This window comes from Ochotona princeps, chromosome 2 (genome assembly GCF_030435755.1).
Source record: "Ochotona princeps isolate mOchPri1 chromosome 2, mOchPri1.hap1, whole genome shotgun sequence".
In the NCBI taxonomy this organism is placed as follows: Eukaryota; Metazoa; Chordata; class Mammalia; order Lagomorpha; family Ochotonidae; genus Ochotona; species Ochotona princeps.
Window position 1 is genome coordinate 12,346,129 of NC_080833.1, and position 21,136 is coordinate 12,367,264.

General features: G+C 53.0%; 1 protein-coding gene across 3 annotated transcripts; it reads right to left on the reverse strand.

The window, feature by feature from the left end:
• Positions 1 to 15,762: 15,762 nt before the first annotated feature.
• Positions 15,763 to 21,024, reverse strand: LOC101517585 (aflatoxin B1 aldehyde reductase member 2-like). Of its 3 annotated transcripts, none has more exons than XM_004592307.4 (7): positions 20,711 to 21,024; positions 18,756 to 18,943; positions 18,477 to 18,581; positions 18,269 to 18,365; positions 17,630 to 17,726; positions 17,027 to 17,156; positions 15,763 to 16,005 (listed from the first exon to the last, which is right to left on the reverse strand). In XM_004592307.4, exons 1-7 carry the CDS (start codon positions 20,922 to 20,924, stop codon positions 15,844 to 15,846), a joined length of 993 nt encoding a protein of 330 aa, XP_004592364.2. In that variant the 5' UTR covers positions 20,925 to 21,024; the 3' UTR covers positions 15,763 to 15,843. The 3 variants fall into 3 exon arrangements, with proteins under 3 accessions (XP_004592364.2, XP_058532017.1, XP_058532021.1); XM_058676034.1 differs by having other exon boundaries at positions 15,763 to 15,994; positions 20,711 to 21,023; XM_058676038.1 differs by lacking the exon at positions 15,763 to 16,005 and adding an exon at positions 16,508 to 16,759.
• Positions 21,025 to 21,136: the final 112 nt, after the last annotated feature.

A 21,136-nucleotide genomic window follows, 5' to 3' on the forward strand; every position in this document is an offset into this window, starting at 1 on the left:
AGTGGTGGCAGCAGCAACGGAGGACTCCACAGAGGGATAGGCTGATTGCCTTTGCAGACCGAATCCAAAGTGTGAGCTGTTGTGCTCTTTTGAGAATGTCAAAGGTGCACCTAGCAGGATTTCAGGTGTTGGCAGGGGATGAACTAAGGAGATGGGGCTGGAAGATTGGTATGCTGAGCTCTGAGAAAGAAGTGTGAGCCTCGTGTTGTACACCCAAGGAACAATACCTTTCTTTTGTTCTTGAGCATTCACTCATTTGTCTGCCTGCCTGAGCCAGGGAGAGAGAGAGAGAGAGAGAGAGAGAGAGAGAGAGAGAGAGAGAGAGAGAGAGGTAGCCACAGAGTCAGACAGTTTATTTCCCAAATAATCAGAACACGCTACTTTGGGGTTGGCAGTGGGTTTAGCCGCAAACTGCAATGTCAGATCCCAAAAGAACTCCGGTTTGAGGCACTGGTGCTCTGCCTCCAATCCACTTCCTGCGATGAGCATCAGATAGCAGCAGAAGATGAACCATGAGCTGGACCCCAGATACCCATGTGGGCCCTCTAGTCAGCAGCTCTGGGCTCCTGGCTTTGGCCTGACCCACACTAGCCACTGCGGTAATTTGGAAAGTGGACCAGTGGATTGGAGCTCTCTCTCTCCCTCTCTCATTCTTTCTATGTGTGTGTGTGTGTGTGTGTGTTTCTTTGCTATGTCGTCATCCCTTTCAAATCAGGTAATCTTTTTCTTTAAAATTCTTATTTAAAGCTCCAATCCCAGCTTTTACATGTGGCATTTGAGTGTGAGGTGTTGTCTTGGCACATATTACTGCACAAATGGGTTTTTTTTTAAATAAATCTATTAATTTTTTATTTAAAAGACAGAGAAATGAAGAGACAGAGATACAGAGGCCAACGTCGTATTTGCTAAATAACTCCCCACATGTCCACACTTGACAGGACTGTACCACACCATGATCCGGGGCAGGGAACTCAGTCCTGGTCCCTCATGTGGGTGCTAGGAACCCAGCTACTTGGGTGGTACCCTGCTGCCTCCCAGGGTGTTCAGTAACAGGGAGCTGGAACTGGAGCACAGCCAGGAGCCCAGGTACGCCCAGGAATTCCAAGTTGGGACATAGGTGTCCCAGGAGGCCTCTTAATGACCCAGTGAGAAGACAATGGGGCATGGTATTCCTGGCTACATTGAGGCCTTAGGTGTCTCCTCTTTTTCCAGAACAGAGATGAGAAGCGGACAGTGGCAGAATTTAAGGTGACACACCACATGTCTGGAGCGGCAACAGTTACAGCCTAGCCTGACTGGCCCATACTGATTGCAGTTCTGGCTGGCTGGTGTTCAGTCTAGCCTAGCATGTGCACAGCTCTCATACGAACTGTTGGATGTTCTGGCCTATCCCAACCCATCCCACACACCCATTCTGGCTCTTGTGAGCACCAGGCAATAGGCCCAGTGTGGCCCGCCCCCAGACCCAATATGCTGAAGAGTGATGTAGCCCTGCCTGGCCTGGCCTGGCCCACCTCTAGCCCTGGCTCTCACGTTCCCCAGTGGAAATTGTAGCCTAGCAGGGAAATTCCCCAAGTAACTCTACCAGATCTGCTTCCAGTCCTGCATCACACACATATCAGTGGGTGCCGTGCCCCTGCTTGGCATGAATCGACCTCAGTCCTATCTTTGCATGTGCTGGTGTTGGGTGCTGCAGACTGGCCCAGCCTGGTCTGCTTCCAGCCCTGGCTCCTATGTTGGGTGAGTTCCATGGTCCAGCCTGCTCAACCTGTCATCACTCCCAGCTTTCTGAGAAAACTGGTGGGTGCTGCAGTCCCACAGAGGCAAGCCCACAAGTCCCCTATAGAATCTGCCCCCAGATTCGGTTCTCTTGTACTCTAGTGGGTGCTGCAGTACAGCCTGATATGGTCAACCACTGTTGTAACACCTGTGGGTAGATACTGCAGCCTAGCCCAGCCAGACACGAGCTCCAGTTCGAGCTTTTGCATGTGCCATTGGGCAATGGACAATGCCACTTAGCCCAGCCCAGGTCTCCCACATGGGCAAGTGTCTTGACCTGACCCACAATGCCCTCCAGCTTCCTACCTCTAAACCACCCTGTCTCAGCTCCCTCATTAACCCTGGAAGTCCTTCTTCACCTGTACACATGCCCTTGGTGGCCTCCACTCCAATACACACCCAGATCCCCATTCCCAGGCAAGCTGGAGCACCCCAGATTATGCATCAGCGCTCTGTGTGCCTGGGAACTGGGGTCCCCTGTCTTACAGAGTTCCTCATATCTCTTAAAAAATAGAACTAGGGCACACTGGCACAGTTAATACAAAGTTGGCATTAACCAGGCCCAGAATACCAACTATTGGCTGCTTTTCTTCCCACAGTGTAACACTTGCCTAGGTACAGGCAACCGAAGCAGTTACTTACAGGTGGGGAAGGGATCTTATTTCTGCTAGACATCTCAAGCCTTCTTGGCATCTTTGACAGGCATTCAAAAACACAACACAGATGTCTTCTGAAGGCTCCAACTAGGCTGTCATACCTCTATGTGGATCTGGGCAAGCCATCCACTATTCCATCTTTCCACTGCGGAGGACCATTTCTTGCGGATGAGCCCAAGGACCCGAACCTGGCGAACCAGACGCTGCTGGACCCCTCTCCTGCCTCCAAGGCTCTGGGACCCAGCGACCACTACGCAGATGGGCCCAAGAACCCTGACCAGGCAACCAGGACCCTGACTTGCAGATCAACACCCACCGCACAGGTGGGCCCAAAGATCCATGCCATGTGACAGGGTCCCCCCAGGCCCCACACCCACGGGACTCACAGGCCAGGCACCCATCACACAGGTAGGGTCGTGGACCCTGCACCAGGCAATCCTGGCCCTGCCAGATGTCCCCCTGTCCCCACTCCCAGGGCCCATGGCTCCTGACCTACCGTCCCCAAACTGGCATGGCTCACCTTCTCTCAGCATCAACCAGCAGGTGCTTCAGTTTGGCACAGTTCAACCTGCCCCCAGTTCCAGTTCCTGCTGGTTGGTGCTATAGGCTATCCCAGCCCTGCCAGCCCCCTGTCCCAATCTCAGTGTGAACTAGTTGGTTGCAACCCAGCTCAGCCCCCTCCCGCAAACTGTCCTGGTCCTCAGAGCTGCCAATGGATTTCATGAACTGGCCCAGCCTGACCTGGCCCCTAGACCTGACCCACATGTATGCTGCCCGATACTGTAGCATGACCTGGTTTGGGCTGCTCCTTGCCTTGGTTATTGCACTCACCTGTAGGGACTGTGTCCTGACAAACTAATTCCTTAAGCTCCTCTATCAGGTACCTCCCCGTGGCACATTTGCATACACAGGTGGGTCCTTGGCCCAGGTTGACTTTGTCCACCTCTTGTTCTGACAGGAACAGTGTCCTTGCCCAATCAGCCCATACCTAATCCTTACTGTTCTTACTGTTGGGTGTTGCAGCCCACTCATACCTGGTCCACACCTTAATACAACCCTCATGTGGATTAGCGGGAAATGAGACCTAGCCCAACCCATTCTACAGCTACCCTGATTCTCTCAAGTACCAGTGGGTGCTGGAGTCTAGCCCAGCCTGGCACTCCCCAGACTCAGTCACCACCCATGCCAAGGGAGACTACAGCCATGTCCAGTCCAGCTTGCAATCCTCATTCCAGCTCTTGTACTCACCAGCAGGAATCCCAGCCCAGCAGGGGCAACCTCTTTACTTCCCCAACCAGGCTGTTCCCAGCCACAGATCTTGCGCGTGCCAATCGATGGTTATTCCACATGGGTGAGTTCACATACTTTGCTGTAGATTCTGCTCCCAGACCAAATCCGCTCATGCACTGGTTAATGTCACGGACCAGCCTCACATTACCCAGTCCCTGTTCTGATTCTCACTGGTATGTTCCATGATTTAGCTCTTCAAGTACAGTGGCTTTGTCCAGGAAAGATCCTCAGAAGTCATTATTCACCTTGACATGAACCCACAGGTCCCTGCTTGCCCCAACCTGTGCCATTGCCCAGACCAAATATAAGCCCATACCACCAAATTCCCAGATCATGCCACCAGCCCAGTACCACCCCTTTCCCAGGGAGTCACCCGCCTGGTTATCTGCACCTGTGCTGGTCCAAAATGCTCCCAGGCCGGGGAGGGCCTGGAGAAGAGCCATGCCTCCCCTCCGCCAGGGAGTCACACTGCCCAAGAATTTAACTATAATTTAAGGAGGTAGATGTTAAAGGCAAACATTTCATACACTCTTATCTTAAAATGTACAGTTAAAATTGCAAAATTTTCACTTGATATTAGGGACTTGGAGTAAGCAAACTGGAGATCCAGCTTTGTTCGCTCATTTCTCCTCTGTTCCCTTCAAGATGGGAAGGGACTTTATTCTGAAGGATTCTCCATCAGGAAGTACAGTTGGTCTCCAGACTTTGTAAAAGGAATAACTAACCTTGTTGTGTAATAAAGCCTAACCGCCATATAGAAGAGCAAATAGTGTAGCCAAAATTAGAGTCAACAGTGGCAGGATTTATAGCTGGATTTACTGTACTGTGTGCACAGTGAGTGAGAGAGAGATGGACATTTTTTCCTTATTAAACACTTTTTTGTTCTGATCTGAAAGACAGATTTGTATCTAGAGAGCTCTTCCATCTACTGGCTTACTCCTCAAATGGCCACCGTAGCCAGAGCTGGGCAAGTCCAGAGTCAGGAGCCTGGAGCTTCTTCCAGGTCTCCCATGGGGTACAGGGGCCCAAACACTTAGGCCATACTCAACTGCTTTTCCAGCAAATTGATAGGGAGTTGAAGTAGAAGTGGTGCAGCTAGGACTCAAACACCACCCACATGGATTTTAGCACCACAGATGGAGGCTTAACCTACTATGTCACAGGGCCAGGCTTGAACAGTAATTTTATTGATCGTTTCTAATTACATAGAAATGGCTGATGCTGTGGCATAGTAGGCTGAACTTCTGTCTAAGATGTCTGCATCCCAATGGGTGCTGTTTGGAACTCCTGCTCTACTTCCCATCCAACTCCCTTCCAATGCCTAGGAAACCAGTGGAAAATGGCTCAAGTTTTCAGCCCATGCACCAATGTGGGAGACCCAGAAGAAGCACATAAACAGGCCACTACATTTGACCTTATCTAATGGGCACTGTCTTAACTCACAGGGAAGCACACAGTGTCAGAATGTGCCCATGACCGCAGTATCAGCTCACCCCAATATTAAAGCAGATCTTCAACAATTACATGTGGGACTGAGTAGCCCCTTGGCTGACGTGCTAACATGGCTGCTCTGTGGTCAACTTCAATAGAGACAGAGGGAAAAGGAGCCAGTAGGACAGCAAGAGGCCAGCTAACCCTGACTTTGCACAGGGATCTGCCATCAGGAGAACCAACAAGGCCAGTCCACCTCCAATGGCTCGTGTTCCTGATACAGAAAGCCAGGGCCCTGGGCAGACAGCTGTTGTGGCAGAAGCTGGCCTCCAAAGGGCTGTGTCTGCACTGCCAAGAGACAGATCCCCAGAAATGGAACTGCCCTGGGGGGTGTGGGTCAAAAGACTCCTGGGTCAGAGGTTCACACCCTGTAGAGCCCAAGCTTTAAAAGGCGCTTTGCTCTGTCCAGCTTCCAAAGTAATCATTGCCCTGAGGGAATGTTCTAGGGTCCATGTGACACTGCAAGCGAAACTGCACATTTCCACTGAGAGAAACTCACTCCTTCTAGCCCAGCCAGGCAATGGGAGTTGGGTGAGGTAGGTGGTAATGGAGGAAGGGAGGTTGAGGAGGGTTTCCTTAAGGACATTTACACCTCCTTGGTAATGTCTTCTCCAGCACCTCAAGGGATAGTAGGTCTGGGCTTCTCACATGCCTGGCCAGACCTTAGAGCCTTCCACAGCCACTCTCCTTCCCTCCCTCTACTTCCTGGAAGCCCTTTTGCTTTTTGTGCCCACTCGCTCTACAGAGAAGGTCTCAGGCCACGATGCCTAGATTTGTCACACCCAAGTTAAAGTCTGGACCTCAGAGGCTACTGCATACCTAACTCCAGAAGAACCCCAGAGCCTAATGCAGATGGGGACCCCACCTACTCATGTGAGGCCACTCTGGGACTCAGGCTGCTGTTTGAGAACACCCCACCTACACAGAAGTGACTCCTGTGTTGTTAACACCGCTCAGCTGCAGCAGCTAGAACCCTGGGTCACCTTCCATGTTGTCAGTCTGCTAGTCATCATTACCAAAGGACCAATGGACAGGATCAGGTCTCTGTTGGGATAAGGGGAGTTGATTTGCAAGAATCCAAGGAAACTGTCCTGGTCCTCAGAGCTGCCAATGGCAGGTCACCTCCCAGTGGCAGATCTTGCACACACCAGTGGGTCCTTGGCCCAGCCTGACTTGATCTACCTGTTGTCCTGGCAGGAACCGTGTTCTTGCCCAACCCTCCCACACCCATTCTGTCTCTTACTGTTGGGTGTTTCAGCTCAGCCATGCTCGATCCATCCTCAGACCCAGTGCTCATGTGGTTCAGCACGAGCCAAGATCTAGCCCAGCAAGTCCCACACCCAGTCTGGCTCTCACAAATACCAGCCAATTCTGGAGGCTAGTCCAGTCTGGCACACCCCAGACCCAATCCACACTCATTGCTGAGGAATACTGCAGTCATGTTCAACCCAGTTGCTGCTCCCATTCCTACACTGACCAGTGGAAACTACAACCCAGCCAGGGTATCCTTTTAGATTTCCAGCCAGGAGCTACAGCCTGGCCTGGCCCAGTCTGCTCCCAGTGCCAGCTCTTGCTGGTGAGTGCCACAACCTAGCCGTGCCCAGCCTGCACCCATTCTTGGCTTTTATGTAACTGGTAGATGTGATAGCCTAGTCCAGCATGCTAGTGTGCTGAAGTTTGGTCCTGCCCTGTCTGCCCCCTCCAGAACCAACCCACACACTTGCTGACTAGTGCACCAGCCTAGACCAGCCTGACCCACACCCAGTCCTGAATCATGTGCTTACTAGCAGGAGCTATGGCCCACCAGGGAAGTTTCCCAAGTTCCCCCACCAGCCCCACTCCCAGACCCATATCTCATATGTGCCAGTTAGTGCAAGGCCCTTACACAGTAGTCTTTCCTCTCTGTCCCAGTCTCTGCGTGTACTGGTAGATACCACCCTGCACCTTATTCTTGGGTGCACCTATTGGTGCTGCAGCCTGGACCAACCTGGCCTGTTCCTAACCCCAGTACACATGAATGTCAGAGGGTTCCATGGTCACGCCTAGCTCAGCCCATCACTCACATCAGCTCTTGAGCAAACCAGCATGTATTGCAATTCCACAGGGGTTAGCCTGCATACACACCACAGAATCTGTCCCAGATCCAATTCTCTCACATGCTGGTTAGTGTCATGGCCCAGCCTTACATTACCTATACCCTGTTCTCTCACTGGTTAGTACTGTGATATAGCCCTGGCAAGTAGGCCCCCAGCCCTAGCTTTAGTGTGTGCCAGTGGGGTGGTGGTTAGCAGTGGTCAATGCTAACTATTCCAGCTCGGGTCTCCTCTGTGTGTGTGTTGGGGTGGGGTGCATCAGTCTGACCCACAAAGGTCTTTCAGCTTCCCTCTTCAAACCACTCGATCTAAGACCCCTCTGTTATCTGCAAGTACAGTGACCTTGTTGGTGGAAGTCCTCCAGAAATCATTTCTCACCTGCAACATACTCCTTTAGTGGTCCTCCCTCCCATGCATCCCCACACCTCCTTCCCTGAGCAATTCACAGTCCCTGTACCTGGGAATACATGAGCTCTGCAGCTAGGTCTTCCCAAGCCCAGTCTTCTGGTGGGGTAGCATACTGGCCTGTAGCTCTACCTGCCGACCAGGGACTGAAGATCATAGATCCCCAGACCCAGTCCTCTGGCATACATGCTGGCCTGGGACCTCACCCCTCTACCTGCCAGGGATACAAGTGCATGCAGAAGACCCCAAGCTTGGCCCACCAGCACACCAAGCTATTGTGGGGCCTTTCCCTCCCCCTTCCCAACCTCCCAAATCCCAGAGCTCATGGAACAAGAGAAGCACTCCGTCTCCTCAAGGTAGAAGGAAGCTGCCAGCGGCTCTGTCCATCCTGAGGCAGTCTTACCACCCCTAAAGGAACCTTGTACTTTGCAGCCGTCAATCTCCCTTCCCTGTCGAGTCAGCTATTAATTGACCATCTGTCTGCCATGGGTTTGCCTTGCAGACAACTCAAAGAAATGAAATCCTACAGTCTGAAAGACTTGCCTCAACCACTTGGGGTTCCTTGAGGCCCTGCACACTGCAGATGTCCATCCTGCATCCTCCTGTGGCTGCAGTGTCATGCCGTGTGACTGTGTGCTCCACGTGGTTTATCCATTGCTCACTTGGTTGACACTGGGGGTTGTTCCCACTTTCTCGCTGTCATGAGTGATGCTGCTCTGAAGATCCATGGACAAGCTTTGATGAGGACTCAGGGTTCATTTCTCTTGACCATACACATGAGCAGTGGCCTGACTGGGCCCACGCCTCTATGTTGAATATTTGAAGGACTGCCTGCCTGTTTTCCATGTGGCTCTTCCACTTCCCTTTCCCAGTGGTGGGAGGTGAGGGTTACAGTTCTCCAACTCCCATCAACACTTTCCCTTCCCAAGTCATTCTAGGAGGTGTGGTTTGATTGGCTTTTTCCTGCTGAGTCACTCTGATTTTGTGAATCTATTTGTATGGTAAGGAGCACTTTTCATGTCCTCTTTGCAATTTATAGATTCTTTTTTTCTTTTTTAAATCTTATTTTTATTATTGTTTACACAGTTGAAAGGGATACATGCCCATTTGGGACTCTGATTAGGATGGGAAGGGTCGGTTGGGTATGAAGACATGTGGAGTGGATACATGTTTCAGTCTGTTTTTTTCCTTCCGTGTCCTCATCGAAGAGGGGACGAGAGAGTTGCTCCAACTGTCAAACAATATCAGCACCAGATGCCCAGGAGACCCCAGTGTGAGGAAGAATGTCCCAAGTGTATTACTTGAATGGTCCCAATAACTCCAAGACATTATCGATTTCATTGCTCCAGGGTTGAGAAAATTCTTTCTAAGGTCTATTGGTTGACAAAACCAACCGTAGATGTAACCACAGACTCAGGAACGTGCTACAAGGCTTGGCTAGGAGAATTGTCCAACCTTTTCTGCTTTCCATTCTCTAATGAGGCAGTTGACATCCCTGCTGGCTTGGATGAGCTAGCTGTCATCTCCCCTGAGTTCACCTAGTTCTTGTGCTCACTAGCAATAGGGACAGCCTAGCGGGGGATGTCCACAGATTCCCTGCCAGGCGTGTTCCCAGCTCTGGATCTTGTGCCTATCTGGGGGAACTGCAGTCCAACCTGACATGATTTCACCCAGTCCAAGCACTTGCCAGTTGCTGCAGTAACCTAGCTTGGCTTGCCTCTATCCGTTCTGGCTCCCAGACACGCCAGCAGGTACAGCAGCCTAGCCAAGCCTGGCCGATCCCAGCCCTACATCTCTTGCTCTCTAGTGGAAGCAGCAGCCTAGCAAGGGAGTCCCCAGATTCTCCCTACCAGGTCTGCTCCCAGCCCTGGGTCTTGCACATGCCAGCAGGTGCTGTAGTTCAGTCTGAGATGGCCCACCCCCAGTCTTAGCATTTGCCAACAGGTGCTACAGCCTGGCCTAGCACAGCCTGCTTCAAGTCCCAGCTCTCTCTAGTGGCAGGTACAACAGTCTATCTCAACCTGTCCCACTACCAGCCCCCATGTGAATTGGCAGGTGTCGTGGTTCAACCCGGCCTGGCCTGCACTCTGTCCTGATTCTCACTTGTGCCAGTGTGTGCTGTGAACTGACCCTGCCCTGCCCACTCACAGACCCAACTCACATATGTGCCACAACCCAGCCTTTTCTAGCCTGCTCCCAGCTGTGGCTCTTGTGTTCACCAACGGGAGTTGTGCCTAACAAGGGAGTTCTCCAAGTTCCCTTACAAAAGTGCTCCCAGTTCCAGAACATACATGTGCCGTCAGGTGTTGCTACTTAGATTGACATAATCAGCTACTAGTCCTGGCATTCACAGTGGGTCCTGCAGCCTAGCCCAACTTGCGTGCAGTAATTATGGCTTTCACCAATGGGTGCTACAGCTCAACTCAGCCCGGCCCACCCCCCCAATCTGGTGGGTGCCATGACCTGGCCTAGCCTGGCACATACCCATTCTGGTTCTTACAAGAAGCAGTAGGTGTTAGAGCCCAGCCCATTTTGTTCATCCCTAGACCCAGTCTTGCCCAACCTGGTCTGCCCACAGCCCTGGCTGTCCCACTTAACATCGGAACTACAGTCTAGCAGGAGAATTCCCAGCGTTCCTCTGTCAGGCCCATTCCCAGACTCAGGTCTTGTATATGCTGGTGAATGCTTTGACCCAACCTGGCATGCCCCACCCACAGGCAGCTTGGGCTGGCAGGTGTTGTCCACACCCTGTCCTGGCTCTAGTGCATGCCAGAGAGTGCTAAGGCCTGGCTCAGGCTGGCCTGTCCCCAGACCTGGCCTACACAAATACTGTCAAGTTCTGCAACCTAACCTGGCCTGGCCCACTCTCAGTCCCAGTTCCCATGCTCCCCAGAGAGAGCTGCAAACTAGTAAATGAGTTCCCAAAATTTCCCTATCAGGCCTATTCACAGCCCTAGATCTCACATCTGCCTTCAGTACTGGCTCTTGCATGTGCCAGTGGTGCTGCAGCCTGGTCCTTCCTAGCCTTCTCTCAGCCCTAGCCTCTGCAAGCATCAGGTGGGTTCCTGTGAGGTAAGGTCTGTGATCCAGCCTGGCTTGGGTGGTCACCACCTCCAGCTCTCCATTAAACCAGCAGGTGATTCAGTCCCACAGAAGTGAGCCCACAAGTCCCCTAAAGAATCTGCCCCCAGAACTGATTCTCTCCTCTCCTGATAGGTGCTGCAGTCCAGCCTAACATAACCCAACCCCTGCTCTGACACTCACAGGCATGCCCCCCTAGTAATAGCTTGTGTGAGTGCCAGTGGGTGGTGGGTGATGCTATTTAGTCCAGCCCAGGTCTCCCACATGGGCGGGTGTCTTGGCCTGACCCAGACATGCCCTCCAGTTTCTCCCCCTCCAAACTACCTGTCCTCAGCCCCCTTGTTTACCTGTGACTACAGTAACTTGGTCTGTGGAAGACCCCAAAAATTATTCCTTCCCTGTCAAACACGCCCTCAGCCTTTTCCACTCTAGTACATCCACAGACTCCCTCCTGGGGCCATCTGTAGCCCCTTGACCTGGGACCCAGGGTGACATGCCCTGGCCTTGAGTTCCCTACCTTCCCTACTGACTTACTAAAAAAATTAACTATGCTGGCATACTAGTATAGTTGACACAAATTTGATATTAACCAGGGCCAGAATGCCTGCCACCTATTGGCAGCTTTTCTCCCAACAGTGTAACATTTGCCTAGGTACAAGGCAACTTAGGCAGTTGCATACAGCTGGGGGTATATCTTCTTGGAGACATGTCTATTCCTGTCCTCTGCCCAGTCCATTGCTCAGTTGTGTGTCTGTTTTATCAAGTGATAATAAGAGCTTTTGCCATATCCCAGACATATGCTCTTTGCTGATAAGTAATTTGCAAATATTTTTTTCCATTCTACCTTGATGGTTCCATGTGTCGGTGTCTTGTTACTTGATCTATGAAAGCCAAAAGAAGGTCCTGATGAAGAGGAAAAATTTATTTCCATTCATGGTTTTGCAAGTTCATTGCCCAAAATCAAGTAGCCCTGATGACGTCGTGTGCATGGAGGGTGGAGGATGGGGGAGCACATGCAGACTGAGGGTCCGTGGCAAAAAGGGAACAGAAAGAAGAGCTGGGCTGAACTCTGTGTATCCAAGCCTCTTAGAGAAGTGCCTCCCGGACACTCGCCTCAGTGTGAGGACACACTCCCACTAGGCCTGCCACCCCAATATCACAATGAATCAAGACTCAACTTTCATCCATAAATCATTACTATCAATCCATTAGCTGTTACTATAAAACCTTGGGGTCTAAATGTCTGCTTAATGTCCAATTTATTAGGCTTTTTTTCCTTTTTAATGGGCTTCTGTATCTTATCTAAGAAATCCCTGCTTGGCCCTAGATCATGAAAACTTACTCTTACGTTTTCTCCCAAGAGTTTCAGGATGTAGCCTTGACACTCGGGGGTTCATTCATGTGCAGTTGATCTGGGGGGGATGGTGTGAGCCAGGTGTGCAAGCTCAGACATTTGCCTGAGGACACTGGTCATGCCAGAACCCCAGGCTGAGGACGATTCCCTCCCGACTTCTCTCAAACCCACTCACAGTGCCCGGGCAGGGGCATTTCAGAACTCACAGCTCTAGTTCTCTGACCAGTGTCTATCCTACAGGCATTCCACACAGTCTCCTGCTGTAGCTCTGTAGTCAGTCTCAAATCAGGAAAGATAGTCCTCCTACTTTTTTCAGTATCATTTTTGCCTATTCTGAGACCCTGGAATTTCCATGTGAGTTTTAAACAGCTGGTTGCATGATTTCCATAACAGAAGTTAGTCTGGATTCGGATAAATGATGCATGGTATCTGTAGATGAATTTGGGGGAACTTCCTCATGTTTAGCACTCAGCTGTGGAGCCTTGAAGGGCAGCAGCCATGGTACCCCACTGTCCTGGGGCATCTCTGTTCTTTATAGACAGACCATTTTATGTCTTTCCATAAAAAGGAATAAATTTCAAATAGATTTTATTTGAAAGACAGAGTTAGAAAAAGAGAAGTCTCCCATCTGCTAGTTCAACTTCCAAAAAGGCTTGAACTGACCGGTCTGAAGCCAGCAGCCAGAAGTTTCTTCTGGATCTCATGCATGCATTAAGGGGCTCAAGCATTTGTATCATGCTCCACTTCTTTCCAAGGCACATTAGCAGCAAGCTGGATCAGAAGTGGAGCAGCAGGGACTTACACTGGCACCCATATGCAATGGCAGGGACACAAACAGCAGCTTTATCTGCATTACCAAATAGCAGTCCTGATAAAGAAGAAATTTAGCCTGAAAGATGCCTCCCTCTATAGACCACATAGGATTTTTTGAGCCGAGACACCCTCTTCAATTCATAGTTAGGTCTGGATTCCTGAGTGGGCACTACCATCACTTCAAGAGAGGCTCCAGGCCAGACAGGATGGGCTGCAGTACCCATTGGTGAAAAACAGAATGTGTGTGGTCAGTCAGGCTAGGCTACAGTACCCACTGTGAGTGTGAGAAATAGATCCAGTGCTGCCAACCTGGGCAGCAGCACCTGATGGTTCTTGTGGGATCCATCGCTGTGAGCAGACCTGGTAGAAGAAGTTAGGGAATTCCCCTGTTAGCCATAATTCCCACTGTTAAGTGTGAGAGCCAAAGCTGGGTATAGACTATACCAGGCTGGATTATAGCACCTGTTGGCACATGTGTGGACAGGACAGCGTCAGTTCACAGCACACACTGGCACAAGTGAGAATCAGGACAGAGTGCAGGCCAGGCCGGCTTGGACCACGACACCTGCCAATTCACATGGAGGCTGGTAGTGGGACAGGTTGAGATAGACTGTTGTACCTGCGACCAGAGAGAGCTGGGACTTGAAGCAGGCTGTGCTAGGCCAGGCTGTAGCACCTGTTGGCAAATGCTAAGACTGGGGGTGGGCCATCTCAGACTGAACTACAGCACCTGCTGGCATGTGCAAGACCCAGGGCTGGGAGCAGACCTGGTAGGGAGAATCTGGGGACTCCCTTGCTAGGCTGCTGCTTCCACTAGAGAGCAAGAGATGTAGGGCTGGGATCGGCCAGGCTTGGCTAGGCTGCTGTACCTGCTGGTGTGTCTGGGAGCCAGAACGGATAGAGGCAAGCCAAGCTAGGTTACTGCAGCAACTGGCAAGTGCTTGGACTGGGTGAAATCATGTCAGGTTGGACTGCAGTTCCCCCAGATAGGCACAAGATCCAGAGCTGGGAACACGCCTGGCAGGGAATCTGTGGACACTCCCCGCTAGGCTGTCCCTATTGCTAGAACTAGGGCCAGGGGCGAGTCAGGACAAAGCAGTGGCCCCTGTTGGCATATGTGAGAGTCAGGTGTGCAAATGTGTTGGCTGAACTAAGCCACAGTACTTGTAGATGCGCACAAGAGCCAAATGGGGTACAGGCGAGGCTGGGCTAAGCCACAGGAAAGTCTGACATGTTCAAAAACCGGGGCTGGGGTGGGCCTGGTGAAGGTTACGGGAGTTGCCCCCACTAAACTGTGGCACCCTCTGATGTACAGAAGGACTGGGTCTGTGGTGCGCTGGGTGGGTGGGCTGGGATGTAGCACGTGTCAGTGGTTCATATGAGATAAACAGCTGCATCCACTGATAGGTGCATTGGCTGATACAAGTAACAAATCTCACTTGACCCTGTACTGACTGGCGTAAGAGTCAAGTCTGAGGGCATCCCAAGGACTTTTCTTGAGGACTCCCCAACTGGACTCCTGGACTCAGACCCCAGCCACAAATAAAATCACAGGATATGTAGTCTCACCTTGGAGTGCATGCATCAGAACTGGGCCTTCTCAGTTGCTGCTGCCTGTGCAGTGGACAGCGTGTCCAGATGCACACAGGGAACATGACAGCCAGCTTATCTAGGCCAGCAGGATATGTCAACTGCCTCATCAGAGGATGCAAAGCAGAATAGGTTGGACAACTCTCTTGGCCAAGCTTTGCAGCATGTTCCTGGATCTGTGGAAGCACTAGGGTGGATTTTATAACCAGTAGACTTTGGAAAGATTTTTCTCAACCCTAGAGCAAAGAAATCAATAACATCTTGGGGCCATCAAGACCACTCAAATATCACCCTTATTTGGGTCTCAAGGTCATCATCAAGGACTGACCCCCTTCCCCAGTACTCAAGTAGTTTGTAGCAAGGAGCAGCCCTCTCCCCTTCCTCTGAAGACTGAAACAAGTATCCTTCACACTGTAATCAGAGGCACACATGGGCATGCATTCCTCTCAACAATGAAAACAAATTAGAGATAAAGACAAACAACAACAACAAGAACAAAAATGAAACACAGATTTCCCGAAATTTCACCAACGGGGGAAAAAAGAGAGAGAAGCTCCAAGCGTGGGCAGCGCTCACTGCTTGCAAAGTCCCAGGCCTGCATGTTTGGCTGTACGAAGGATTGACCAACAGAGGATTCTGCAGCCTTGCAGGACCAGCTGAGGGCAGTGGGGACCTGACGGCCTGTGCTCCAACCCCCGAGAGCAGGAGGCCAGGGCAATGGCAGAGTAAAGCCACCAGTGAGATGGGGACAGGATAAAGGCCCTGACCTCTTGATGATACTTACAGCTGCTGCTGCTGCTGCTGGTGCTCATGGCATGACCTGCCCCAAAGGTCCCACTGCTGAGCACCGGGAGGGGGGTCAGAGGGAGAGCTGACCCATTTGACCCCTTCTCACTGTGAGGAGGCTGAGTGCATCTCAGCTGCTGGGAGGTCAGGCAGGAACTGCGATGAGGACTGGGGAGACCCTGGTGAGACCCTCCCCAACATGTGCCCTTGAAGACCCAGGCTCTGCTCAGCCCCGCTCTCAGCAGCCAGGGCAGGCAGGGAACAAGCTACAAGCAGCACAGCAGACACACTGGTGGGTTCACCCGAGCCCAGCTGCCGCCAGGGCAAGGCAGCTTTATTGTACAGGGCGTGCTGTGTGGGACTCGGCCTCAGCATCCCACACTGTAAGGCACAAGGCAGGGGAGGAGTAAGCAGGGATCAGCCTGCAGAGACCATACCCAGTCAGAGGAAGGCAGAGGGGTTCAGAGGGTGACACACAGGCGGGGTCACATGTGCCACCTGGGGCTTAGCGGAAGTAGTTGGGACATTCATGGGCAACCAGGTTCCAGGCTTGGTCAAAGGCCTCCACGACTTCTGACTTCAGTGGCCCCTCCTCCACAGCTGCCAGGTTCGTCTCCAGCTGCTGCAGGCTGGACGCACCCAGGATGACTGCATCCCTGTGGGCACCCTGCAGGGAACAGCACATGTCAGCTAACACAGCACTCCTTGACTGGTCCTGCTGCCCACCCTGCTCTGGGTCCTTGGGCCAGAGAGGACTCAAGGGGCCTGGGCAGCTGTGGCTTTGTCACTCCCTGCCTGTGTCCTTGTCCCTGGGGCCACCTGCTCACCCACACAAGCCCGGTCCTGCCACCCAGCAGCTGAGCAAACGTGGCTTAGCCTGTTACCCTCTCTGAGCCTGCGTGTCCTCCACTCTCAGTGTGGTCAAGGGAGTGAGAGATCACACACAGCCCTCAGCGTGCCCTAGTGAGCCTTCATTACACATGAGGGGGAATCAAAGGAAGTGGAATGTGTGTTCACTCGGTACAACCAAATTTTAAAATCCATGCATAGATGTTCCTAATACACATCCATGAACTGCTTGAAAACTCATGCTATTTATGCCTTTCAGATTCTGTACAAATCAAGTAGGTATATCTTTAATCCCACTCTCCACAAGCATTTTTGTAATTATTATTATTATTTGAGAGATCAAGAGTAAAGGGAACAGACTGGTGGGGATGACTTTTGTCCAGTGGTTCACTCCCCTAAAGCCTGCAGCAGCCCAGGCTGGGCAGGGTCGGGAGCCAAGCCCGGGGCACACAGTGCATGTCTCCCCAGTAAAAATGGCAGAAGAGACACTAATCCCAGCTCCCAACAGAGGAATGAGATGGATGGGGCTTGTAGCTAACATTGCAACCCTGATAATATCTGTCAGCAACAACCTGGAAAAACAGGTGCATAAGGTCTAAGTCCTACTCAGCTTCACGCTTGGGAGCCCTCAGCACAAAACTCAGCACTTACGTAAGAACAAAGTGCACTGGAAATAACTCAAAATAACAGAGTGAAAGAATGAAATTTCATGAGGAGGTATGACAGCCTTTCTAGCCACCCCCTTTGGGCTCCCAAAAAGGAGCAGATACTGCATGTGTTGCCCAACAGAGTTACCTTCAGTTTTAGCGTATGTGCTGCTGAAGTGAGCACTGGGTTACCTTCAGCTGGGAGTGGTGGTACATCCAGCGGAAAGCAGCCGAGATCATGCTGGGGGCGCTAGAGCCATACGCAGCCTGCAGGGCCTTCTGCACCAGGGCGATGCCTTTGAAGTGACACTCCTTCCAGTAGCTGGGCAGGTGGGGACAGGGGCACAGGGACACACTCACAAGGGTGACACTTGAGGGCTCATCCAAACAGCCAAGGCAGCTAACCCACTGTACACCTGCTGCATGGAGGTTCCTCCCCAGGCTGCTGGCTTCCACCCAGAGACCCCGAAGACATTTCTGGTCCTGAGAGTTAAGCACCTGCCCTCGTGCGACCAAGTGTGGTCAAGGGAACTGAGACTGGGTGGGGCGTGGCCCAGGTTTCCTGAGCCCCAACCACAGTTCTCCTTCCTGACTGGCCGGTGACTGCTCAGGACAGAGCTAGGACTTAGAAGACCCCGTGGTCCTGGGATCTCTATTTTTGGACACCCCAAGAAAAGCAGATAGTAGGTGCAGGTGGCAGGCACTCTTCTCCTCAAGGAGAAGACTGTGCTTTAGCTAAACGGAACCTTCCTGGCCACCCCACCTGCCCCCATCCACACCAACCACCAACCTTACCGATTCCTGAGGACCTCAGACCATTTATTCCCAAAGAAGCGGCCCTCGGGCTCTTTCTCCTTGTCCTCGTACTTGTATCTGCCGGTCAGTAGCCCCCCTGCAGGAAGGTGCCATCAGATTCCTGGCACAAGACCCTCCCGGAGGGCCTGGCAGCGTGACCCAGCGGCTAAAGTCCTCGCCTTGAACACCCCGGGATCCCATATGGGCGCCGGTTCTAATCCCGGCAGCTCCACTTCCCATCCAGCTCCCTGCTTGTGGCCTGGGAAAGCAGTTGAGGACGGCCCAAGGCATTGGGACCCTGCACCCGCGTGGGAGACCTGGAAGAGGTTCCTGGTTCCCGGCATCGGATCGGCGCGCACCGGCCCATTGCGGCTCACTTGGGGAGTGAATCATCGGACGGAAGATCTTCCTCTCTGTCTCTCCTCCTCTCTGTATATCTGACTTTGTAATAAAAATAAATCTTAGAAAAAAAAAAAGACCCTCCCAGAGACCGCCAGACCCCTCAGGTGGGGAGGCCCAGAGCATGGAGGGATGCAGCAGCCACACCCTACTCCAAGTCATCCCTTGGGCAGCAGCAGCGGAGATGGGCCAGGCTGCTGCTCCCTGGCTAAGGGTTACCTGTGCCCAGAAACCACATACCAGCCAGTGGGTTGAAGGCATAGAACCTCAATCCAAAGTGCCTGAGACAGGGGAACAGCTCCTTCTCCACCATCCGGGTGATGCCATTGTACATGCCCTGTGGAGAGAGGAACCAGCCATAGAACGGAAGCCAAAGTACCCTGTCTAGCAAAATACCTCATTCTGCATAGACATCTTGGCTCAGCACAGCCCTGTAGCCAGTCCTCACCTGGTACACAGTGGGCTGGATCCAGCCATTCTTCTTGCACAGGGTGCAGATCTCGGCCACCTGCCAGGCAGGATAGTTGGAAAGGCCCAGCTCCACAAACTTGCCCTGTGGAGAGAGGCTATGCTCAGAATCCAGACCTGCACAGGGGACCAGGAGGGAGACACACAGGATGAGATCATATCCCCAGAAAAGCTCAGGGACTGTCCTCTTGGCTGCACACCCTGGGGAATTCAGGATGAGGTGGGGCACAGTTCACTCCTGGGGGCAATTGACCCTCACCTCCTGGTGCAGCTCATTGCAGGCACGCAGCGTCTCTTCTATGGGGGTGTTGTGGTCAGGCATGTGCAGGTAGAAGATGTCCACCCGTGGACACTGCAGTCGCTTCAGTGAAGTCTCCAGCTGGTTCCGCACACTCTCAGGCTTCAGTGTCTTCCCGTCCAATGGGTTGGCCTTGGTGGCAATTTTCACTAGGAGGCAACAGACATGGAAGTCAGAGTAAACTGTCACACTGCCCTGGGTCCAATACTGAAGAGAAACTGGGTCCAGAATACAGGGTCCAGCTGAAGAGCAACAGTGACTGCACATCCCAGCTCTGCCCTCGCAGCTCTGGGTCCTGGAGAAGGTTCCCAGGCCTCTCTGAGCCTCAGTCCTCCCACCTGCACCATGGCCAGGGAACTGGCTGCACCTGTCACGAGGTGCTGAGGGATGAGCACCTGCTGAGAGTTTAGGAAGCAGGGCAAAGCACAAGGTGCTCTGGGAGCCCAGGGCACAGGGGGACAAGGCCACACGAGAGCTCAGGAGCTTCCTTGGATCTGACTCCCAGAGTCCACAGGGAAGGCAGAGACTGCTGCCTGGGAAGTGAAGGAAGCTCGCTGCAGAGCCAATGTGCCAAGCAGGTGCCAGGGGCAGGAGCACTGGGCATGGGGACCTTCTGACCTGGGAGAGATGAGGTTTGGTGACACCCACGGGGGACATTTCCCATCCTCCATCCTCCTCCACCCTTTCTGGATCTAACCAAGAGGACTGTGACCCAGTGACCCAGCCTCAATGACGGAGCAGAAGGCTTTCATCAGGACACCAGCAATTTCAGGAAAACAATCAGCAGCACCAATAGGGACCCAATGTGAGTTGTCCTGGGAGGTAGCCAGGGTGTGTAGAGGGAGGTTCCCTGAGATGCAGGGGCCTCAGAGCAGTGGGATCAGGGGTGAGACTCCACCCGGCCATGCCTCCCCAGGGAAGGAGGCTAAGGTGCCAACACACAACACTGACATTGCTGACACTGCTGAGTTCTCACTGCACCTGCCAGGCCGGGCTAAAGCCACTCCCAGGACTTATGATCGCCAAGTGGCATTTTCACCTGCCCCTTCTGAGCCCCCTGTGTCATCTACCTCCTGGCCTCCAGCCACTCCCATGTCCTCTGATCCTCCTGGCGGGGTCCCGAGTCTTCACCCTCAACCCTATAAGTCACCCTCAGCTCCCCCAGCCATGCCAGTCTCAAGCTGTGGCACACCCCAGCCCAGCCTGCAGCTCCTCTTCCCTCGCACTCCCACAGCCACCTTCTACCCTCTGGAAGAACAGTGTTCCCTTCTCTGACCAGCCTTCTTCATGCCTCCCTAGGACAGGCTCCCTGCTGGGCATGCTCAGTGCTGAGCTGGAGGAAGGATTTGCCACCTGTAGCTTCAGACAGACACTGGCATGAGAGGCACCCGACACTGCCCCCCACCCCATGCTGTGCAGGGGCCACCATGGCTCCAAGATGTTCAAGGCACTGCCGACCCAACAGTGAATTGAGAGCAAAGTTGCACAGGGAGTAGTCTGGGGCATGGAGGAAGCAAATTTGTACTATGTATCAATTCTGATGGTACTGTAGCAATCACGCCAGGGTGTGAAGGGCAGAGTGCAGTAGGCGTTGGGTTTCAGGGTCACCTGGGGTGTCTGGAGGAGGGGCAGCCCTGTGCCAGGTCCTGAGTGTTCAGTGCCCCCCTCAGGAGGCCTAGCCTAAGGGTTCCAGGATAGACCCGGGCTAAAATGACACTGGCTAGTGGATCCTGGGAGGAAGTGAGGGAAGGGAGTGAGGACAAAGACCTTCTATGCATCTGGGGCAGGATCAACCTGGGTTTCCCAGAGCAGCTGGTGCAGGGGTGGTCAGTACCCACTGGGGTCAGTGCATGGCTGGGTCAGGTTCCTAGACGGCATCAGTAGTGCACGGCTCAGGGGCCAAGGATCACAGTTACCTTTGCAGTTGCCGCCGCCCAGCCCGAGCCCCAGGCCGCCCAGGATGGTCTCGGACTGGCCGTCAGTGTAGATGAAGGCCGTGTCGATCTCCTTGTGGCCGCGATCCAGGAAGGCGCGCACCAACGCGGCGCTGGCAGGGGCATCCAGGCGTTGCCCCATCTCCATGGCGCCCAGTATGGTGGCGGGCAGGCGCTGCGGCATCGGACAGGACATGGTGGCGGAGGCTGTGGACTCTGGGGCCTCTGCAGTGCAGCTGCAAGTTGTAGGCGACCACAAGTTTTGAAAGTCCAGGAAAGGCCCTTCCAGGGCAGAAGGAAGCAGTGGGCGAGGCAAGCAGAGGGTGGAAGGGGGCGTGACGAGCGCGGGGCGGGACTCGGGGCGATGGGCGGGGCGGAGCGCTCCGTGGGGCGTGGCCAACAGAGAGT